Source organism: Colletes gigas, unplaced genomic scaffold (genome assembly GCF_013123115.1).
Source record: "Colletes gigas isolate AHSC1104 unplaced genomic scaffold, ASM1312311v1 Colletes_gigas_Sc00001, whole genome shotgun sequence".
NCBI lineage: Eukaryota > Metazoa > Arthropoda > Insecta > Hymenoptera > Colletidae > Colletes > Colletes gigas.
Window position 1 is genome coordinate 2,169,660 of NW_025106630.1, and position 20,333 is coordinate 2,189,992.

Genomic DNA, 20,333 nt, shown 5'->3' on the forward strand with positions numbered 1-20,333 from the left:
CTTTTTCAATATCCTTCTCTTATATTATCTAAAGCCTGATTCTTTATTCAGAGGGTTAAGTAGACTGAAAGAACGCAGAGTACTTCTTGGTGTTATTTGCACTTGAATCTCCATAAATTCAGGGAGGTATCCATTCATCAATTGCTATCTTCATCGCTGCAACTAGGTAACTTCAAAAGCTAATGAGTTTCTATAATAATAGGAGGCCTCTTTTAATATCTTTTTATTATCGAAATTATGAAGCTTTCTTCAGAGGGTCAAAGTAGACTGAAGGAACATATAATGACGTTTTGGTGAAGACAATAGACTTCTTAGTGTTTTTTGCATTTGTCTCTCCATACATTAAGTAGGTACCCTAATATAGGAGGTATTAATTCAAATTCTGCTATCTTCATCGTTGCATTTAAGTGACTTCAAAAGCTAATGAATTCCTGAAGACCCTTTTCAATATCCTTCTATTACATTATCTAAAGTATGAAGCTTTATGCAGAGGGTGAAGATAGACTGAAGAGGAACATATAATAGACTTCTTGGTATTATTTGCATATGACTCTTCGTAAATTCAAGAGGTACCCTAATATAGGAGGTATTAATTCAAATCCTGCTATCTTCATCGTTGCATTTGAGTGACTTCAAAAGCTAATGAATTCCTGAAGACCCTTTTCAATATCCTTCTATTACATTATCTAAAGCATGAAGCTTTATTCAGGGGTCATGATAGACAGAAGAAACATAGAGTACTTCATGGTATTATTTACACTTGAATCTCCAGAAATTCAGGAGATACCCATCGATCAAATTTCGCTATCCTCCACGTTGCTAATACAAAATCTAATTCACACGTTCGTCAATAAATAAATAAAAATCTATCCAAGCTCCCCATAGCTCCAGTAATAAAGTCGGAATCCATTAAACAGTTGTTGTTGTTCTAATTGAATGTTACTTCAGGTTGTGGTAATAAAGTTATATTGCCCCTTATCGATTCTTAAATTTAATCGATGCAAAGAATGTCATCGGAAACGCAAACGTACGTCTGGTTGGCGTTGACGTTTGAATGTGGCCTTTGGAGGTAGTCGAGTTGGTTGTCTGGTTACCGAAACTTTTAAAAAGAGAAAAGAAAGAGAATTGAAAAAAGGGTGACCAGACGGAAAGGTTGTGCGAGAAAATCTAAAAAGAAATCCTTGCAAAGGACTCATTAGTTTACGTTGAGCATTCTTTCGTTTCGTTTAAGTGTTTGTGTTAATTATTAGTTAAAGTTTATTTAGTTCAAATATTAAAAAATGCATATAGTAACAAGACAAAGGCTTGGTCGCCCGAGAGGACCAAATACTAACCGCCCTAGGGAAATGGTTCACGATTCGGCTTCTCGGACAAATTTTTCCCCAGTCAATCGAGTGTCATTGCTTTAGTCTTCTTAATCCCTACCAATAATAATCAGTTGAATAGCGCTCTAAAATTGCATGCGCCATATCGGTTTTATTTTCTTCGACGGTTCAAAGATGCGTGCACGTTTTCTGGCGAGTAGCCGTGTCGTTACATGAGAAAGCCATGGGGTTGGAAAGCCGGGAGCGAACGCATGCGATGTCACGTGTGCAGCCGCGGGCCGAGTGCGTGTCGCGTTTGCTTTCCGCTTTTGCGGGGCACATCGTTCCGGGGTTACACCCTCTCGAGCACGCACTCCTAAACGCCGCTCGACCGGCACGATTAAGGTGACTGTCACTACCTCGGCAAAGGGGATTAGCATTTCAATTATTTACACAATGAAACGTCGCATGTCTTTCTGCGTCTTCCTCGCGCCGCGTACCGTACCCCGTTATTTGTTCAACTCTCTCTGTCGTCGACGGGGCGCGACGTTTCCTCTTTGTCCAGCGTGGATAACGTCGAGTGCCGGAGTCGCGTGGCGATGTTTACTCGTCGGCGATTGAAGCTTCTCAAAGGCCCTCGACGGAACTGCATCGGTAATCCAACCGTGCCACGATAAGTTATTATTCTACCTTACCGAGCTCTGCAACGTGCATCTCGGGTTGCAGGAGGCTCAGGCGCCAAATGCAGGTCAATAATAACACGAGAAATTATTAACGAAGACTATACATCGCTCTAGCACGACGAAATCACGTCAAATCTATTGCAAAAGACAAGACTTTCCATCGAGTAGTTTGTACAATTCTCAATGTTTATCGTTAGGAGAAATAAATCTCGAAGAAGGATGATATGCATATAAATCGTACGACATATTTGCAGTTATGCAGTTTAATAAACAAAATTTCTTCTACCATTATTCTGTCTACGCGGAGGTATGCGGGAGCGATTAGTGTCGAATAAAGAAACCAGTTAAGCTTGATTTTCCATCATCGGCCATGGAAAGTAATATTTACGAGGAAACGGAGGAAATAACTTCAAGTTTAAGAACGTTGAGAAATGCATTATTTTGCATAAAACCGACGTCAACAGAAACAGTAAGAAATTTCTTCGTTCCCGGAATGTTGTTGTCTCTGGCGTAGAACCCGTTTCAGCGATAAATCGATAAACAGTTTGTCTTTTTAACGAAGCAAGAAAAAAGAACGATTAATCTGGACGCTCGAAGCAATCTATTGTAATGGGGAAAAGTAGAACGTCGAATAAATTTTCTTTATGGCGTAATTTCTTAAATAATCAATTATATGAATTATTGCAACGAGTTCCATTACATGTGCGTCGTATGTGATTTATGCATGACGCTGCACCGTCCCATTTCAGCCGAGTAGCCAGCCAGTTTGCGAATGAACAATATTTTAACGCACGGTTAGGCTCCGCAAGACCTATTGCCTGGCATTTTTATTTTCTGGACGCTCAAAAAACATTCGTTTGCAGCGTTGAAACGCAATGAACAAGGCTACTAACAAAGATAAAAAATGATATTCTATAATGGTGACCATTCAGAGCACTCGAATTTCATTATATTTAGTAAAAAATAACAATATACGCTCTCACAATATTTTTTAAGAAGCGCAGTCAATAAATAAAGTTCTGGAGGGAACTGCGCAGCGTTCAAACTCCGTCGAGACAGTTTTTTCTCGAGGATAATATAGATTCACAGCAATTGAAAACATTTGGTCCCCACGTGAAACTTCCATATCGAACATGGAAATCGACTTGATCTACGATTCCCGTCGATCACGTGGGCGTTAAAGTATCGAGCAACGAACGTACCCTGAGGAGGAGAGATCCCAAAACTAGCGATGGGCCCGATACGATTAGAAATTCGATACTGAAATAGTTAACAATATTAAAAATTTGCAAAAAAAGACTTATGAAATGACCTGGAAAGATTGGTTCAAGGTTTGATACCAAAGTTTGACCTTTGCGAGATCTTTGAAAAATTGAAATAATTTTATTTGAGACTAGCTGTTGCCCGCGGATTCGCTCGCACAGGAAACCGTTTAGTTCCCTCGGAAATAGATATTGTTTCTCCATAAAACCTTTTAAACCCCCATTCACCACTATAGAGTTTTAATTTTATATCATGTCGCCATCTTACATTTCAAAATTGATACCATTTTCGTAATTAACGTCTCAAAAACCCTTCATAACGACACCCATACCGATATTTAGGCGTATTTACACCATTGCAACGGTTTAGTGATAAGATAATAATTAAGTACTTACATGTTAATTTTGAAATTTCTAGATCCATTTATGGAAATAAGGCAACTTTAATGCAAAATAAGTGTATCAATGAACATTCGGACCAAGTATCAGATAAATCCGACCACGAACAAAATATGTCCCATACAAACGTTGCAACCCCCTTTCATCCCTCTAGGGGTAAAATTTCTGAAAATGCCGAATCAGGTGTTTGATTAATTATGTCAAAGAGCATTAAGACCAAGTTTCAAGTAAATCCGACCACAAATAAAATATTCCACATACAAACGTTGCAATCCCTTTCCACCCCCTTGGGGGTTGAATTTCGGAATATCCGTTCTTATTCCTTGTATACATCATAAAGGAAACCTCTGTGCAAAACTTCAGCTTTTTCTGTCCAAGGGCTTAGCCTGGGCGTTGATGAGTCAGTGAGTCAGGCCTTTCATTTTATATATATATGTATAATAATAGAAGATAGATAGATAGATAGACTACAAATATATTTTTATCAATGTTTCTACGATTTCTTGCTAATAAATACATTTTGTAGAAGTTATTTGGTGGTGAATTGTAGCTTTTGAGATGGTATCGATGGGATTCGTTCTGTATCGTTCCCATCGCTACCCAGGACACCAAGGACGTTCGTTGCCCCCGCGACTAAAATGCATAGCGGACCGCAATAGTCCTGCCTGGCGCCAGGATAATGAAGCAGCCTTGCTGGTCGTCCAGGGAGAAGCTATCGATCTATCCCCACGAATACTTTAATTTATCGAGAATTCCGTCTCCGTTGCCTGTAGCTGAACTTAACGGACCTACCCGAATCAAGATGGAGTACCTAACAGGGTCCGAGGTGAGAAAAAAGACATCGAGGTAGCATCAATGCACGACAACCGTGAAACGCGTCTCTCCGAGCGGTAGTGATGGGACCAATCCAATGACGTACCGATTAATATCGATACATATCGAGACCCGAGCATCGTCTTAAGTTATCGAACGGATATCGAAGTTGTCAATCGATGAGATGTCCTTGTTGACGTTTCTCATAATATAGACATACAGTAAAATTCTGATTATCCGGTATACTCGGGATACCTACATATGAAAGTTAAGGAACTTTACGGGGTTAAGAAACAACTTTTCCAACATTCTTAGAGTTTCGAAATATTCTTCATTAAAATACGTGTTGTTTTTAAACATTAAAATCCTCCAATCCGTTCAGGAGTTATGACTCTTTATACATACCTATAAAATTTCGTTTATGGTCAGACATTGTATTTTCGGTAGAAGAATTTTTTTCTCGAAAGTTCGTAGGATTTCGGGAGTATGTCTATTCACCAAAGATGATTGTAATGGACCCCCGCAACTGAAAATAATTTTTTTAGAACGACTTGAAATTTTTTACTTTCGCTGAAAAATTTAGGCATCTCCTGAATTTTTTTCTCCAAAATGTGTAGGATTTCAGGGGTATATCTATTTACTAAAAATGATTGTAATCGACCCTTGCAACCGAAGATAATTGTTTTAGATCGACCTGAAATTTTTCAATTTCGTCGAAAAATTTGTCCACTGAATTTTTTTCTCGAAAGGGCGTAGGATTTCGGGGTATATCTATTCACCAAAAATGAGTGTAATTGATCCCTGCAACCGAAAATAATTTTTCCAGAAAGATTTGAAATTTCTTTTTCGCCGAAAAATTTGCGCACGTAACCTGTCTATTTTCCTTAAAAATTCGTTTTTGATTTTCAATAAACACAACCATGGATAATGTAGTAATACAATTCATTAATAAAGAATAAAATATATAAAATGTCTACGCTTTATTTGTCAACTGTTTAGTATTGACGTGACTGCTGTGACTAAGTAGACAATAAAGCTTGATATAATTAGTTTCAAAATCATAAATTTAGATACGAGACTATCGATTTCAAACGTGAACGTATCAACGGGATCAAAACACGTGTTAGACCCATCGCTAGCCACCGGTTCTCACCACGAGACAAAACAGGGAAAAAGAAGAGTTTAACTAATATGGCTCGTGTTCGAAGAGACCCGTCTGTGTTTTCGTTAAAAATGAATTTAACAAGTTCGTGTCGAGCAGTCGGACCAAACCAAATACCAGAATAATTCAGTGACTTGAAACATCAGAAAAATTGGACGAAACCATTCTCATCAAAAGAAAAATCAATAGTAAGTATAAAAATTAGTAATTTTACCATACAATTGAAAAACTATGTGAGAAATATTGTATTCGAGACAAGGATACAATCGAAATAGAAAAACTGGTACGAATAATTAACGTGTGAATTAATTTCCATAGTTTGTATTCTATTCACATATCCTTCGCGATCGGGAATGTGGATAATTGTCAAATTGTATACATAGCTCTCAATTTTCGTTATTAAAGTATTAAGCAAACATATAAAAATGATCGATATTGATGACTGTGGAGTTGTGAGTCACTGTGCCCACTGTAATCATCAAATACTGTACTCCACACTTCCAAGACACGTTATCATTAACATCGTCTTGATCGACGATCTAACAACGGAAAGAATTATTCCGCGATTATACTAGGAGATCGTCATTAATCGTCGTTCTGCAAAAATTGTTACATTGATCGAGGCTTCATATCTATATCAATCGAGCGTTGATTTATTGTCGCGAATTAAGGAAGATTTTTGCCCGATATTAAATACTCGGATCGCTGATTTCGCTTCGACGTATATTTATTAAGCTCTTTAAAATGGGACACGAGCATCGACGAGCGCAATTATTAAATTTGTATCAATTCCGGCTGTCTCGCGAAAGACACGGTGATAATAGTGGATTTACCGCATGATTTACTATCGAATCGAAAACGCAATTAGCGTCAGAGTTAGAGCATGGGAAAGAGCAATGTCGTTGGATAGCAAAGCCTCGCTTGCATCGAAGAATTTGTTACGAACCTTTCCTGGCGATCTTGCAGCTACTACTTTAGCGTGAAATATCGATTCGCTTCTGTGTTTGTTTTTCCTTTCGATAGTAATTTTAGTAAAAATATCCTCGAGATTAAATTCCACGGCGTTTAAGATTTTATATTTAATATACAATTCCTCGCGTGCAATTTTCTAGCAATTATCGGCGTTAAGTAATAAATAATATGCGTCGCCGGTCTCGTTAACATAATTCGAAATTCGTGTCTGGTCGAAGCTGTGCTATTTCTGTAAATATAAATAAAGAAACACGAAGATCACGTGCTTTGGTTTCCGTGCGTAAAAATCTTAAACATTATTATCTTTCGTGTTCGTGTCACTCATGAATATTTCTTCCATTTAATAAGACGTTACGAGCGTTAAACTCCCCAGTCGCGATTTAACCAGCGACAGATTAAATTAATTTTTTCTTACGTATCGCAATGAAATCAACGCTCGGGCGGATCGCTCACGATCACGACTGCGAATTCGTGAGTGTGAATTATTACCGCGCGATTAGCTTCGTATGGCATCGGGGCTCGGCCGCAGCCCCTAATTTTCACGAATTGATCGCTTCATATATCGGACGATACCTTCAACCCCTTTATTACAGACCCAGCTCCGTGTCGATAATGATCGTGCAAATCGATTCTTGTTCCAATAAATAGTATGCGCTTGATACCCTCAATTTTCCAACGGCCAACATTGCGGAGGGGGGAAAATTCTTCGAAAGGTCGTTGAAATGATTATGGGAAAAATTAATCGCGATTCTATATCCAACCGTGCATAAATCAACTGGCGCGAAAACTAATCGAATTTAAAGTTCGTTGGAAACTTATTTTAAATTGTGTCTCGAATTATTTGAAATTTTATTGCAACCAGTAACCGAATCTTAAATTATTATTTAGTTTTATTAACACTAAATTTACGGAAGCCGTCAATTTGACGGATGTCTGATTCCATATTTAAAATTGCAGAACGTGTAAATATTATTTTTTAACAACTTATGTTGAATTTAATTGATGCACTGGCATGAATACATATTCTAATTAAAAGAAAAATCATATTGTAAGGTTATCGTCAACATAAAAAGTATCAATAAATATACGTGCGATCAATGCCCGTAATTCTAGTATTAATAGTCACGTTATCAATTACATTTCATATAATTTACGTCTTTTTGAATTTCTAATTTGTTTTCAAATTGCAGAACGCGTAAATATTATATTTTAACAACATATGTTGAATTTGATTGATGCACTGGCATGAATACATATTCTAATTAAAAGAAAAATCGTATTGTAAGGTTATCGTCAACATAAAAAGTATCAATAAATATACGTGCGATCAATGCCCGTAAATCTAGTGTTAATAGTCACGTTATCAATTACATTTCATATAATTTACGTCTTTTTGAATTTCTAATTTGTTTTCAAATTGCAGAACGCGTAAATATTATATTTTAACAACATATGTTGAATTTGATTGATGCACTGGCATGAATACATATTCTAATTAAAAGAAAAATCGTATTGTAAGGTTATCGTCAACATGAAAAGTATCAATAAACATACGTGCGATCAATGCCCGTATATCTAGTGTTAATAGTCACGTTATCAATTACATTTCATATAATTTACGTCTTTTTGAATTTCTAATTTGTTTTCAAATTGCAGAACGCGTAAATATTATATTTTAACAACATATGTTGAATTTGATTGATGCACTGGCATGAATACATATTCTAATTAAAAGAAAAATCGTATTGTAAGGTTATCGTCAACATGAAAAGTATCAATAAACATACGTGCGATCAATGCCCGTAAATCTAGTGTTAATAGTCACGTTATCAATTACATTTCATATAATTTACGTCTTTTTGAATTTCTAATTTGTTTTCAAATTGCAGAACGCGTAAATATTATATTTTAACAACATATGTTGAATTTGATTGATGCACTGGCATGAATACATATTCTAATTAAAAGAAAAATCGTATTGTAAGGTTATCGTCAACATGAAAAGTATCAATAAATATACGTGCGATCAATGCCCGTAAATCTAGTGTTAATAGTCACGTTATCAATTACATTTCATATAATTTACGTCTTTTTGAATTTCTAATTTGTTTTCAAATTGCAGAACGCGTAAATATTATATTTTAACAACATATGTTGAATTTGATTGATGCACTGGCATGAATACATATTCTAATTAAAAGAAAAATCGTATTGTAAGGTTATCGTCAACATGAAAAGTATCAATAAACATACGTGCGATCAATGCCCGTATATCTAGTGTTAATAGTCACGTTATCAATTACGTTTCATATAATTTACGTCTTTTTGAATTTCTAATTTGTTTTCAAGCTGGTGCAATACGAGTAATGTGAATAGTGAAATTGAAAGTGTTTACGATTGGGGTTAGTTGTCGGTTTAAAGAAAGTTTGCTAAAGACGGATATTTAGTGTTTCATAATTTAAGGAACGAAAGGAACCACGTCGAACGCTGCTCTTATGGCAATGGAATTTATTACAAAGTTGCTTTCGAAATATGACAATGGTTGCACAGCGCAATGCATAATATTTTACGGTAAACATTAGCTACGATGTACGTGTATGCCTAACGTAAGAGAGTCCTTATCGTAATGATATCACCTGTAACATATCGAAATACTTTATCGTTTACATGTAAAATAGAGACAAATGGACGCGCGCTTAACCTAGGAGGATGAGCAACATTCGGGCGAACGCGTTTTTATCGATTCGACGCGGCCAACATTACGAGCAGAGATGGGCAAAATTCTTATCCAAATAAAAATTTTGAATATCGAATCATAGACAAAATCTAATTAATGATAGAATGAAATATCTTAAACGAGCAGACAGAAATTTAGATCGAAGTCACAAGTAAATTATTCTACAGTAATTTTGTCAATAGTTGAACAAATAAACTATTCTTTAGATTGCATTTCTACCAATTTATCAATCACACAAATTTACTAATTGTTGACACAAGTAAGTTGATTTTTTTTCAAAATTTTGAGAAAATAATCAACAGAAAAATTATTTCTAAAATGACCCTACGTTGATTTTATTAATCATCTATACGAACAAAACGTTGCCCAAATCTGGTTTCGGAGCGATCGTAATCGCTTCTCCCGTGAGAGTCCTCTTCGATCAGAAAAGGTTCGAGCGAACGTACGCGGGAACGATCGGGACCATATAATATATAATTTAAGGTGAGTGCGCGCGTGATACGTTATTTAAATGGCAGGAGGAACTATCTCAAAGATTGAGGTAATGAGGAAGAATGAGCTATTTAACTCTAAAATAAAATAACGTTACTCGTCTTACGTTCTACGGTTCGCCCAACGAGCACGTGAGCTTTCTCGTCGCGCGAGATGCTCACGAAAACTTAGGAGAGCTTATAATTAGGATGCACAGAGACGCTGCCGCGACAAGTCGGCGTTGTTCGTCGCAGCCGCGGAGCCTTCATGAGGATCCATTTAAATTAGTTTCGAGAGAATCCAAAAAATATGGAGGCCCTGGCAGCTGCGACTGCTCCAAACGCTTGTTCATCGCAGAAGCGTCGCCGTGACGGAAGCACGCGACAAACACGTTCAGTCGATTCTTTTGGATCTTTCGTTGATTCGTTCGTCGCAATTATAGTAATGGTGCATTCGGTGACAGTTGCTCGTCGTTTCGGATCTTACTTCGATTTAATACGATGCTCTTTCGATCTTTAATCTCGTCGGTTCGTGAAGAACATTGCTATTTCAGTGGGAAATGGAACGTACAAGCGAGTTAGGGCTCGATGGAGGCACTGTTAGAAACACAGATCTATCCGCGCGACAGTTGGAGGCAATAATTTTCGAGTATTTGATCGACTGGTCTTCATAATTTTCCGGTATCGTGAATATATTCCTTTGTAAAGTCGCTAGTAATTATTTTGATGCGTTGGGAATAATTTAACGAAACATCTCGAATTATTTCGATTATTTCGAGGTAAAAATTTTATTTGTATGTTTGAAATTGAGTTGTGGTTTAAACGATTCGTTTTATGAAGGATCAAACTGGTCAAAATCACACAAGATTACAATCATAGTTTTTGGAAATCTAAAACTTTGGGTCGCTGAATTCAAACTTAGAGAAAAGTAAGTTGTCAGAGGAAGGATCGGGAGAGTCGTTTGACCTAATGAAGAGACCGGCATAATAGTAGCACAAAGTTGACCTAACATAGCAAGAGGCTGCCTACGCAACAGAATGGATAATGAACGTAACGCAGAGAGGCCAGCATCATAACCAAAAGGTAGCCTATACGAGAGAAAAGCAAAAACTCCAACTTGGAAAAAGACAACCTACGTGGTAAACGGTTATAAAAATCTATTCTAACATAATAAAATGCTGCCTACGCAACGGAAAGGCGAATGAACGTATTCTGAAGAGACACAGGTCATATGACCTAATTTAAAATCTAATTCACCCTGGATACTAATTTTCATGAAAAACTTCTACAATTTCAGCGTGTCGTATTGAATTCGCCACTTTGAATTTCATAATTTATTTTAAATATTTACGTTATTGCCTCAGTTTCGACCATTTTGACCCTTCGTATCTCCGAAACCTTTCTCATAGTTGATGTCTCATTGTTAACTCTCATCTAGACCCCAACAAAGTACCAAATTTGCAGGAAAAAATAATTAATTCCAGGGAAACTCTTTCGTGTAATTCACAAACACCAACGTGCAAGCGAGATTGGTGTCTTGCGTGCTACTGTGCACGCGCCTAATCGTAAATTGTGACAAATAACACACGTTAGCCGATTAACGCGATCACAAATATTACGCAACTACGCGGAGCCACGATCGAGGATCAGCTCGATAGCGGGAAACGCGATCGCCGGACGATCCGAGGGGGCGTCTCGCTGACGCGATCGTCAAAGGCCACCGGGTAGCGCACAAAAGTTCGTACTTTCGCTACCCAAAGGAGTAACTTTCATTTGTCAAGTTTCGCAATGGCCATCGGGCATCGGTTCGAATTCCCCCGGGTCACGTCCGATCGAGTCGTCCAGCGACCTTTCCGTCTCCGGACGACGGAATCGTCACGCACGTCGACGCCCAACACGCGAGCTCCCTTAGATCCTAGAAGGACGTCCTTAAAATTAATCGTTGAGGCAGTTGCGTGTGGCAAGAGCAAAAGAATCAGTCGTTTTCTCCCGTCGATGTCGCTGCAACGCTTCGAACGAGTCATCGAGCTTTCGGCGAGTCTCTCAAAATCCTCTCTCGTTTGAGCGACATGAATAATTCATTCACTCTTGGCAGATGATACAGGTAGATGGATTTACGGTTGCGCGAGTCCTTTGAAGGAAGAGTGACAACGTTCGACTCCTGAAGAAGCCACAGTGTTGGCATTTATTTCAAAGGGCTTGAGACCAATTAAAATTTGTTGGAAGTATCCATCACCAAAAGTAAACGAGCTGTTCAGGTTGTCCACTTTAAGTTCGAAAGTATTTAATGAAAATCAATTGTGTAAAATGGAAGGTGCATCAACCGAAGTTACTAACTCGATTTAACTCGCAGAAGAGCTCGTTGAAAGTTCGCCTTCGAGCCGGATAATTCAGTTTTCTCTCAGTGATTGATGAATAATCCTCAACTCCGTATTCTTTATAATCTCAACCTCTCTGATGAAAGACTCGATCGCGAAGCCTGCGAAGGATCACCGTGACCTTTTCCAGACCTCAGAAACGACTGAGTGACGACTAACCGAAGATTACTGTCGGCATTAACGAGCTCAACCATCTCGCCTACCTGTGAAACTTAGGCGTACCGTGTGTTTATCAGAATCGTTCCCTAAATACACGTCCGACATTGAATCCTCAAACTCGTGTACCCGACGATCGCATTCTGAACACGTCGAATCCTAAATACAGCCCCTCGACTCTATCAGCTAAAATACTTCTTTCACTCGTGAGACTAACGTAAAATATTTCACGCATACCCAGTTGTTTATTAGAAGAAGTTTTGAATTTAATTTCTGAACAATTTGCTTGTTTCTAGATTGAGTAAACAGTCAAATGTAGTCTAAGGCATGTATTTTGTATATATGTGAAATTATAAGTCGATCGGTTAACTGTAAATATTGAGACATCGTGTCCCTCCAGTATGGAGGATGTTGTTTCGATGGAAACGACTATAAAGTTTCAAGAGTATACAAAGTGTTCGATTCTTATAACTTCAAGAAAATGAAGTGACCTGGACCGTGCTATCCCTTAAATACCATCGTGAAATATCTTCGACGACACAAACAAGAGAAGCATCTTAGTCGCGCCCAATCTTATTCTAATCGTTACAAAATCGAGTCTCAAAAATCGTAGTCACAGTTCGTTTCGCGTCGTCGGACGAAGAACACTACGTCTCCGTGGATCGAGCATGCACCATCGACCGATCGACAGTCGCGAGAGGTTCCTTAGATCCTAAAAGGTCCTTAAAATTACATTCTGAGGCAGTTCAGTTGGAAAGAGCGGAAGGATCAGTCATGTTGCGTCTAGTTTCGGACCCGTCAACATCCAGCAAAGTCACGCGACCGTCGACTTGCCTCCGTTACGGTTCTCTCTCTCTCTATCACCGTGTCCTCGTTCGTTCCTCACAGGGCGAGAAACTTCATCAGTGCGTCGTAAATGAGCCGAGGATTGATGGTGCCGTCTGCGGTGTACCGGACACCCCTCAAGGAACCGTCGTCGTGACTAACAACCCCGTACTCGCCGACGATGAAACCGTCAGGAGTTCTCTCCTCGACCCTGTACTTCCTGTAGTTTCTACCCTCGACGACGTAGCCCACTTTGTGGCCGTCCTCGACCTCCGACGAGTTCGAGGACTCCGTGAGGATCAGTTGGGGCCCATGCGCGTTCCCGTTGCTGCTGACGCTGACGGACTCGTCGACCTCGTAGTTGGGCTCGTCGGGTTCCCTGTCGCGATCCTGACTCAACGGTTGACCCTCCGAGTCGTAGATCCTGCTGGGTTCGCCGTACACCTTGGCTGGCTGCGAGTAGATCTTCGCTGGCTCGGAGTAGACCTTGGCTGGCTCCGAGTAAACCTTGGACGGTTCCGAGTAGACCTTCTCTGGCTCGCTGTAGACCTTGGCTGGCTCGCTGTAGACCTTAGATGGCTCGCTGTAGACCTTCGCGGGTTCGCTGTAAACCTTGGCAGGCTCGCTGTACACCCTGGCCGGCTCGCCGTACACCTTCTCCGGCTCGCTGTACACCTTGGCTGGTTCGCTGTAAAGATTGGCCGGCTCGTTGTACGGTCGAGCCGACTTGTAGTTCTTCGACGACTGGCTGTAGACCTTCGCGCCGGGACGATTGTAATGGGAAGCGTCGTAGTGTCTGCCAGCCTTACGGCCCTGAGCCTGCAGACGGTCCGGTTGGACCTCCATCGGCTCCTCGTTAAACTCCTTCGGCTCGGAGTTCTCCTCCGGCAGCTCGTAATTCTCTTCGGTTGGCAGGGTGATCATGTCCTCCGGCGAGTTACGAGCGCTGCTATTCGTCTCTCTATGGTGTTCCGTTAAGGCCACGGTGTGCCTGTTCACCGGTCTGGGTGTCACCGAACCGTGGCTCTGCCAGCTGGTGCTCGGTGAGCCCTCGTCCACCGAGAACTCGCTTCTGTTCGACTCGGACACGATGTTGCTCAGCTCCTCCGTGACGAAGCTGGAAGACGGCGGTGTTATCGTCGTCGACGATGATCCAGATGCGGTTTTCGCGGTAATCGTCGTTGTGGTTCTCGTTGCCGGATTGGCAGCCGACACTTTCGTCGTGGGAGTCCTGATCGTGGCGTTGTTCGGCTCTCTGGTCGTTTCTTTCGACGGACTTCCGGTGGACACCGGCAGTCGAGTGATCACCGCGGCGTCAGCGTTATCGTAATGCTCCACCCTGACCTTGTACGGTGTCGCCTCGACGGTGGACGTGACGCTGACGCCGATCACTTTCTGCCGACTCACCCCTTTGCTCGACGAGTTGTTGCTGGTAACGTTCGTCCTTGACTTTTCTCGAGACGCCACCGACGTGACCGTGGTGGACGAGCTCTGCGGCGTCAAACGCGTCGAGGATATGTCGCTGGTGGTACCCAGCTCGTCGATCAACGACGCCAGATTCTGTTGCCTGTTCTCCAACGTCTTGTGACTGATCGGATAGAACCGAACGATCTCGTCCCGGCCGCTCGAATTCCTTGCCCTCGAGATGATCTGCTTGTTCCCGGGATTCCGCGATATTCGGTAGATCGACGCCTCGTGCTGATGCGATTCCGCTGTCGCGCTGTCCCCGACAGACGATGCTCCGTGCCCACCGCGCCGGAAGCCTCGGCGTCTCTGCGGCGGCGTGGCCATCGCGCCGTTTATGAACACCGACAGGAACTCCGTGCCCGCGAGTATGTCGTTCCTCTTCGCTGGAGCACCGGGTACTTCGTCCCACACCAGTGCCGCCTGCAGCAGTACCTGAAACGTCGTTCATCGTTCAGTGGAATGTCAGTTTGAGATATTAGGCGGAAAAGTAGTGAATTGTATCGCAAACCCCAAATAGGATGGATGATAGCACTTGGATTTATCAATGGAGAACGTGAACGTCGCGGAAGTGTATTTGTTTATATCTCGTAAATGAATACGAATTCGTCAGAAGTAGTAAGCAGGAGGAAAGAAAAGGAAAGGAGTACTTGTGTGAGAGATATAGGTTGAGAGTGTCCCTCTGGTGGCGAGTACAGAAGATGTCGCCACGTATAGAATTCTTGATCAGAATAGTTTATCAGTTTATATCTGAGATATCGAGATGGGGGTTATTTTGATTCAATTTTACAAGAGAAATTATTTTAGTTTTGATTGTATCGCAATTATTTTTCTCTTGTGTGCGTTCTTTATGTTTTGAAAGATGAAGAAGTATTGAGGAGCTTAAAGTATGTCAGTAGAAGGTTTAAGAAGCGATTTATACAAATAGGAAGAATTATTTAGCTTTCTTCCTCCTCGAGTGAAAGTATTGCCCACGTGGAGAATTTCATTTTGCGTCTGGCTAAATCCCGGAAGCTGCAGATAGTGTCTGTTAGTGTCATCGTATTTTAGAGCCATTTTTTTCACGATTGTGTCACTGTGCAATAAAGTTTTATACAAGAAGAGTATTGTCGAATTTACGATTGGTTAAATTACAAATGTCTCCGAGAAAGAAAGCAAAGATTTTGCCTAGATTTGTACCTAATAATACTTAAGACTAAAAATCATTCATCCTGGGGAAATCACAGTAAATAAAATAAAAAAATAATAATTTTGTTTAAATTCGTTGTCAATAGTTCAACAATCGTTCAAATAAATGATAATAAACTTCATTCGTGTTGTATATTAAATATAAATTGAAAAAATAAATAAAGTGTTCTATTTTTTTAATGTTGTCTTTCTAACTCAATTCCAATATACCAATTATAGAATACGAGATGATTCACGAATGATCTGGCAACGCAAGGGTTTTACGCTTCGATTCGGAAATGGGATCGAAGTACTAAGTACGTGAAAATGTGACGATCGAACTGGAGCTATAGCGGTGCGTCAAATTGTCAGGTACGCGTCGTTGAGCGAATCGGTTGCTCCTGAAATCGTGAAGCGTCTAGCTTACACGATCGGGTGGATCGGTGAAATAATAATAAGAGCACATGCAACGAAAGCACACACGCGTGTGTAACGAATGCAAAGTTTCGAGTAGCCGCGCCATAGAGTGTAAGACTCGAACAAACTGTTGAGAGACCGTTATAGCCACGCGAAATCGGTGAACAAGTTCGTAAGCACTTTATGTTCCGAGGACACGAGGAACACGTCGGGCTGCGTTTGTTTTTTAATCCCCGCGCGAACGATAAAACGCCTTTACGTCCGTCGGTTCTGGATACGCGAAGGTCGCGCCAGGTGCATTCGAGCAATTTATAAATTACGTTATAGCCGCTGTAAAGTCTCTGAAAGGGCGCAGCTTATTACACCCGGGTATGGAAGGGGGCATCAGCTCGTGTTTCTGCTATGTCACCCTGTTATCTTCCGAAACATCTCATTTCCTAGCTCGTTTAAAACCGTCGGCCTTCGGCGAGCGTTAAAACTGTACGTTCATCAAGAGCGCAATGAATACCTCTTAAAAATGTAAAGCAGCAACGCTTGCTCGCTGAGATACGCAAATACTTATTACCGTGGAATTCGAACGTTCGCGAGTTACGAAAGTTTGTTATTTTAACTGAAAAGTTTGCGATTTCCTCGACCCTTCGGGCTCGTTAAACTCGCGGCTTTCGTTCATTTGATCTTTTTTGCGAGAAACGGGTATACGGGAAATAAAACCGGAACTTGTAATATTAATGAACGTAGGGTACACGAATAAAGCGTAAGATAATATTTTTTAAACGTTCGCTCGAGGAAGATATATCTCGAATAATTAATGGTCGCGTGAAATATTAAGATTGATAGGACAGGCAGCTTAAAGATAAATTAATATTCCTTGGATTTTCGAGTCATTCATATTTCAGCAATAACGTCGTTATTAAGAGCAATGTTATTAACCATGTCACCGTTCGTTGATTATGATGTGATCTTGTAAGATTTTCAAGGCTCGTTCCGCGAAATAATTGGGAGAAGTATTGTCCACTGTTTTCATGTTCGTTTTTATTATATTTGTACGTTGACAATATTTATGGGCGTTTGAAGGGAACGACTTTCAAGTTTCTGTCATTAAAAATTAGTAATGCACGATAAAATTCGTTTCCGAGGACCTTGTCGTTGGCGTTTATTCGACTAACGATTTTCTTCATTTTATTAACGTAAATAACTCGAGGGAACCGTGATATTCATATCGCTCTAATTGAAAGGCACGACAGGAGAGGCTGATATCGTATTTCGTATGTAAATTGATATTGCAATTTTAGTATGTACATTAAGGAATGTAGTGCAAGCAAAGAGAAATAAGTATATAATTCTACTTGGTATACCTCTTCTAAATAAACTACCATTAAACAAACAGATAACAAATGATCAAACTGGTCTTATACTTAAAAGTGCAATCTAAATAATAACACGTTTATTTCGATCGAAGCCTCGATTGCCAAAACAGAATCATTGGGTTTCTGGCAAACGACCGCCCAATTATTTAAAGAGCGTTACGACTCGAGCGTAATTATATGCCATTTATTACAGCACGTATGAGTCTTTGATACGAAATCTACAAGATGTCGTTGGAAAAGGTTAAAACACGACAAAGTAAAGTAAAGCGAATCGTCTGACGCAACGAGCGTCGGCGAACCTTCCGCGAGATTGCAAAAATTCGATTCAGAGCGCTTTACGGCGAGCCCGGACTGGATAACGCTGAAAAACCGGCAGTAAAATCTCCGGGCTCGGGAGGTACGAGCCTCTTTAAATTATTAACGGCGCTGCGTCCCGCGCTTTTGCGCCGCGAATAAACATTCTTACGCTTTTTCTGCCCTCCGTGCCCCCTTCCACCCGTTCTCGTTGTCTTCCGACCGCCGCGTCAGAGATCACGTAATAACGACATAAATTAAACCTTTATGCCCCGTAGAAAGCGAGCCGTTCGTGTACACGAAGAGTCGACCGCGACGAATCTCGTGAAATTTCGGAGCTTTTGCCGCGACAAAAGCGATCGCGCGCAGGAGATCCTCCAAGAAACCTGCGCGCGCAGAGATTGCGTGCGCATCGTTTCGCGTCCATCGCGGATGAGCAGAATGTAATGTAATTAACGATCAACAGATTATATTTTGCAACCGTTAAATGTTAACGACTATTTGGCTATTAAAAAATAGTATTTGTGATAATGAAATAGTGATTTAAAAACTGTCACTATCCAAAATTAATCATTAAATAATCACTAAACTGTATATAATCTGAATGCTTTTGTTACATTTAATTCTGTTTGATGTTAAAAATATATACTTGTTAATTTTATTATGACACGTACAGAGTTGCCCAAGGCTGAACATTGAAATATATTTTAAACTACTGGTTGTATTCGTACCATTAATTAATTAATATAGTGTGGATCGTGCTTCACACTGAAATTACACAACGAAAAGTGTTTGTTCGAATACGTTTGTCGATTTCTCGATCCACGTGGAAAACTCTGTGATAACTTCATCGTTCGGTGAATAGCGTTGCTAGTGAGAGGAGATTCGGTGAATCGAAGAAAATTAAAGGGCTCGTATCGCGCAAGGCAAGATTAATATCTTCGCGCGATGGATTCCGGGTTCGCCGGAATTAATAATCGTGACTTCGGCTCGTGCGCGCTCCCATAAATCGTGCGCACGCAACCGTGTATACGCACGGGAGATATTCGCTCGATTTATAAAGTGGTTGGCAACGTTTGAGCCGGCCAGGACTGGTCTAGAACGGTTTCCTGTTGAAAGGAGAACGCTTATCGTCGCACGGACACCTCGGATGAGGTCATTCGGTGCGCCCACTTATTACCCTTGCAGATGGCCCGCCATTCTGCCGCCCATTATACGCGCGAAATACCCGAAACGATCGCTTTTTTCGAATTACTCTTTCCTCGGGACCATTTCTTAAAGAGAAACTTGTGAGTTTAACCGTTTTTACAGCGTTTCGATTCCAACCGATACTCGCAACAGGTAATTCCGACAGGTTAGATCCGTCCCAATAACTGTCATTTTTTTTATTTTGGTTGAAAAGTATTGCATACATGCTAATAAAAATGTTTCGACGTTTATCGATGTTTTTGCTAATTTTACTGTACACTTACTTAATTGTATATAAATTGAACATAAGTGGTTATACCTTTTGTTCATTTACGAATTATATTTTATTTAATTTCTTACAATTAGGGGTGTGCAAGATTCCGATTGAGACGGGCATTTTTCTCGAGATCGGGATGGAATCCCGAGAATTTCGAAATCCCGAAAACATCCGTGATTCCTGCGAATTTTCAAGATCCCGAAGCTATTCGGGATTCCCGAGAATTTTTAAATCCCGAAAATGTTCGGGATTCCCGAAAACATCTGTGATTTTAAGACATTTTAAGTTTCTCCATACTTCCAACAATTACCAGAATCCAAAAACCATTGTGTTCTCAAAGATTACATGTCTTATTAATCGGAAATGATTATGTTAGTAATATTGTAGAAAATAATTGCAAATTTCGATAATTCTGATAATACAGAATTTTAATGTCGGTAGATATTTCTGAATGGATAGTCAATCACACAATTGTGTTCCGAGAATCTCAGATATTATTCTATATCCCGTACATTAGTATTATCCCGTATATTCTCGGGAATCCCGGATCTTCGCGGGATCACGTGTATTCTCACACATATTCGAGAATCCCGAATATTTTCGGAAATCCCGCACACCCCTACTTACAATATATTATAATTCATGCTTTTACTAAGAAACATAAAATATTTCCTTGATTTCTAATCACTCTCTGTTAGAGTTATATGAATTTGAAACCCACTGCATACACAGCAAAGAAATCCATAAATTTCAATGAATCAGTCCTATTAGATTGTTAAAATCGACGTCGTTAACGAAACACGCGTACGATCGGATCGTAAAACGCGAACGGAGGAATTCGCGTGGGTACAAAAGCGGTCAAACATTGGATTCGAGCGAACACATATATATATCTATACGTTATAAACAATATGCAGGTGCGGCAAATTTAAAGACTGCCTCGTCACCGTCAAAGAATCGTGATTTTTAGAAGAGTGTGAATGCCCTCAGCGGCGCTG

At 40.3% G+C, this 20,333-nt stretch overlaps 1 protein-coding gene across 1 annotated transcript in view; it reads right to left on the minus strand.

The window, feature by feature from the left end:
- Positions 1–13,022: 13,022 nt before the first annotated feature.
- LOC122396196 overlaps positions 13,023–20,333 on the minus strand; it is a 62,019-nt gene continuing 54,708 nt past the window's right edge. The window contains exon 3 of the mRNA XM_043394381.1: positions 13,023–15,060. Within this exon, the coding sequence (XP_043250316.1) occupies positions 13,219–15,060 (1,842 nt within the window). The 3' untranslated portion in view covers positions 13,023–13,218. The remainder of the gene's footprint in view (positions 15,061–20,333) is intronic.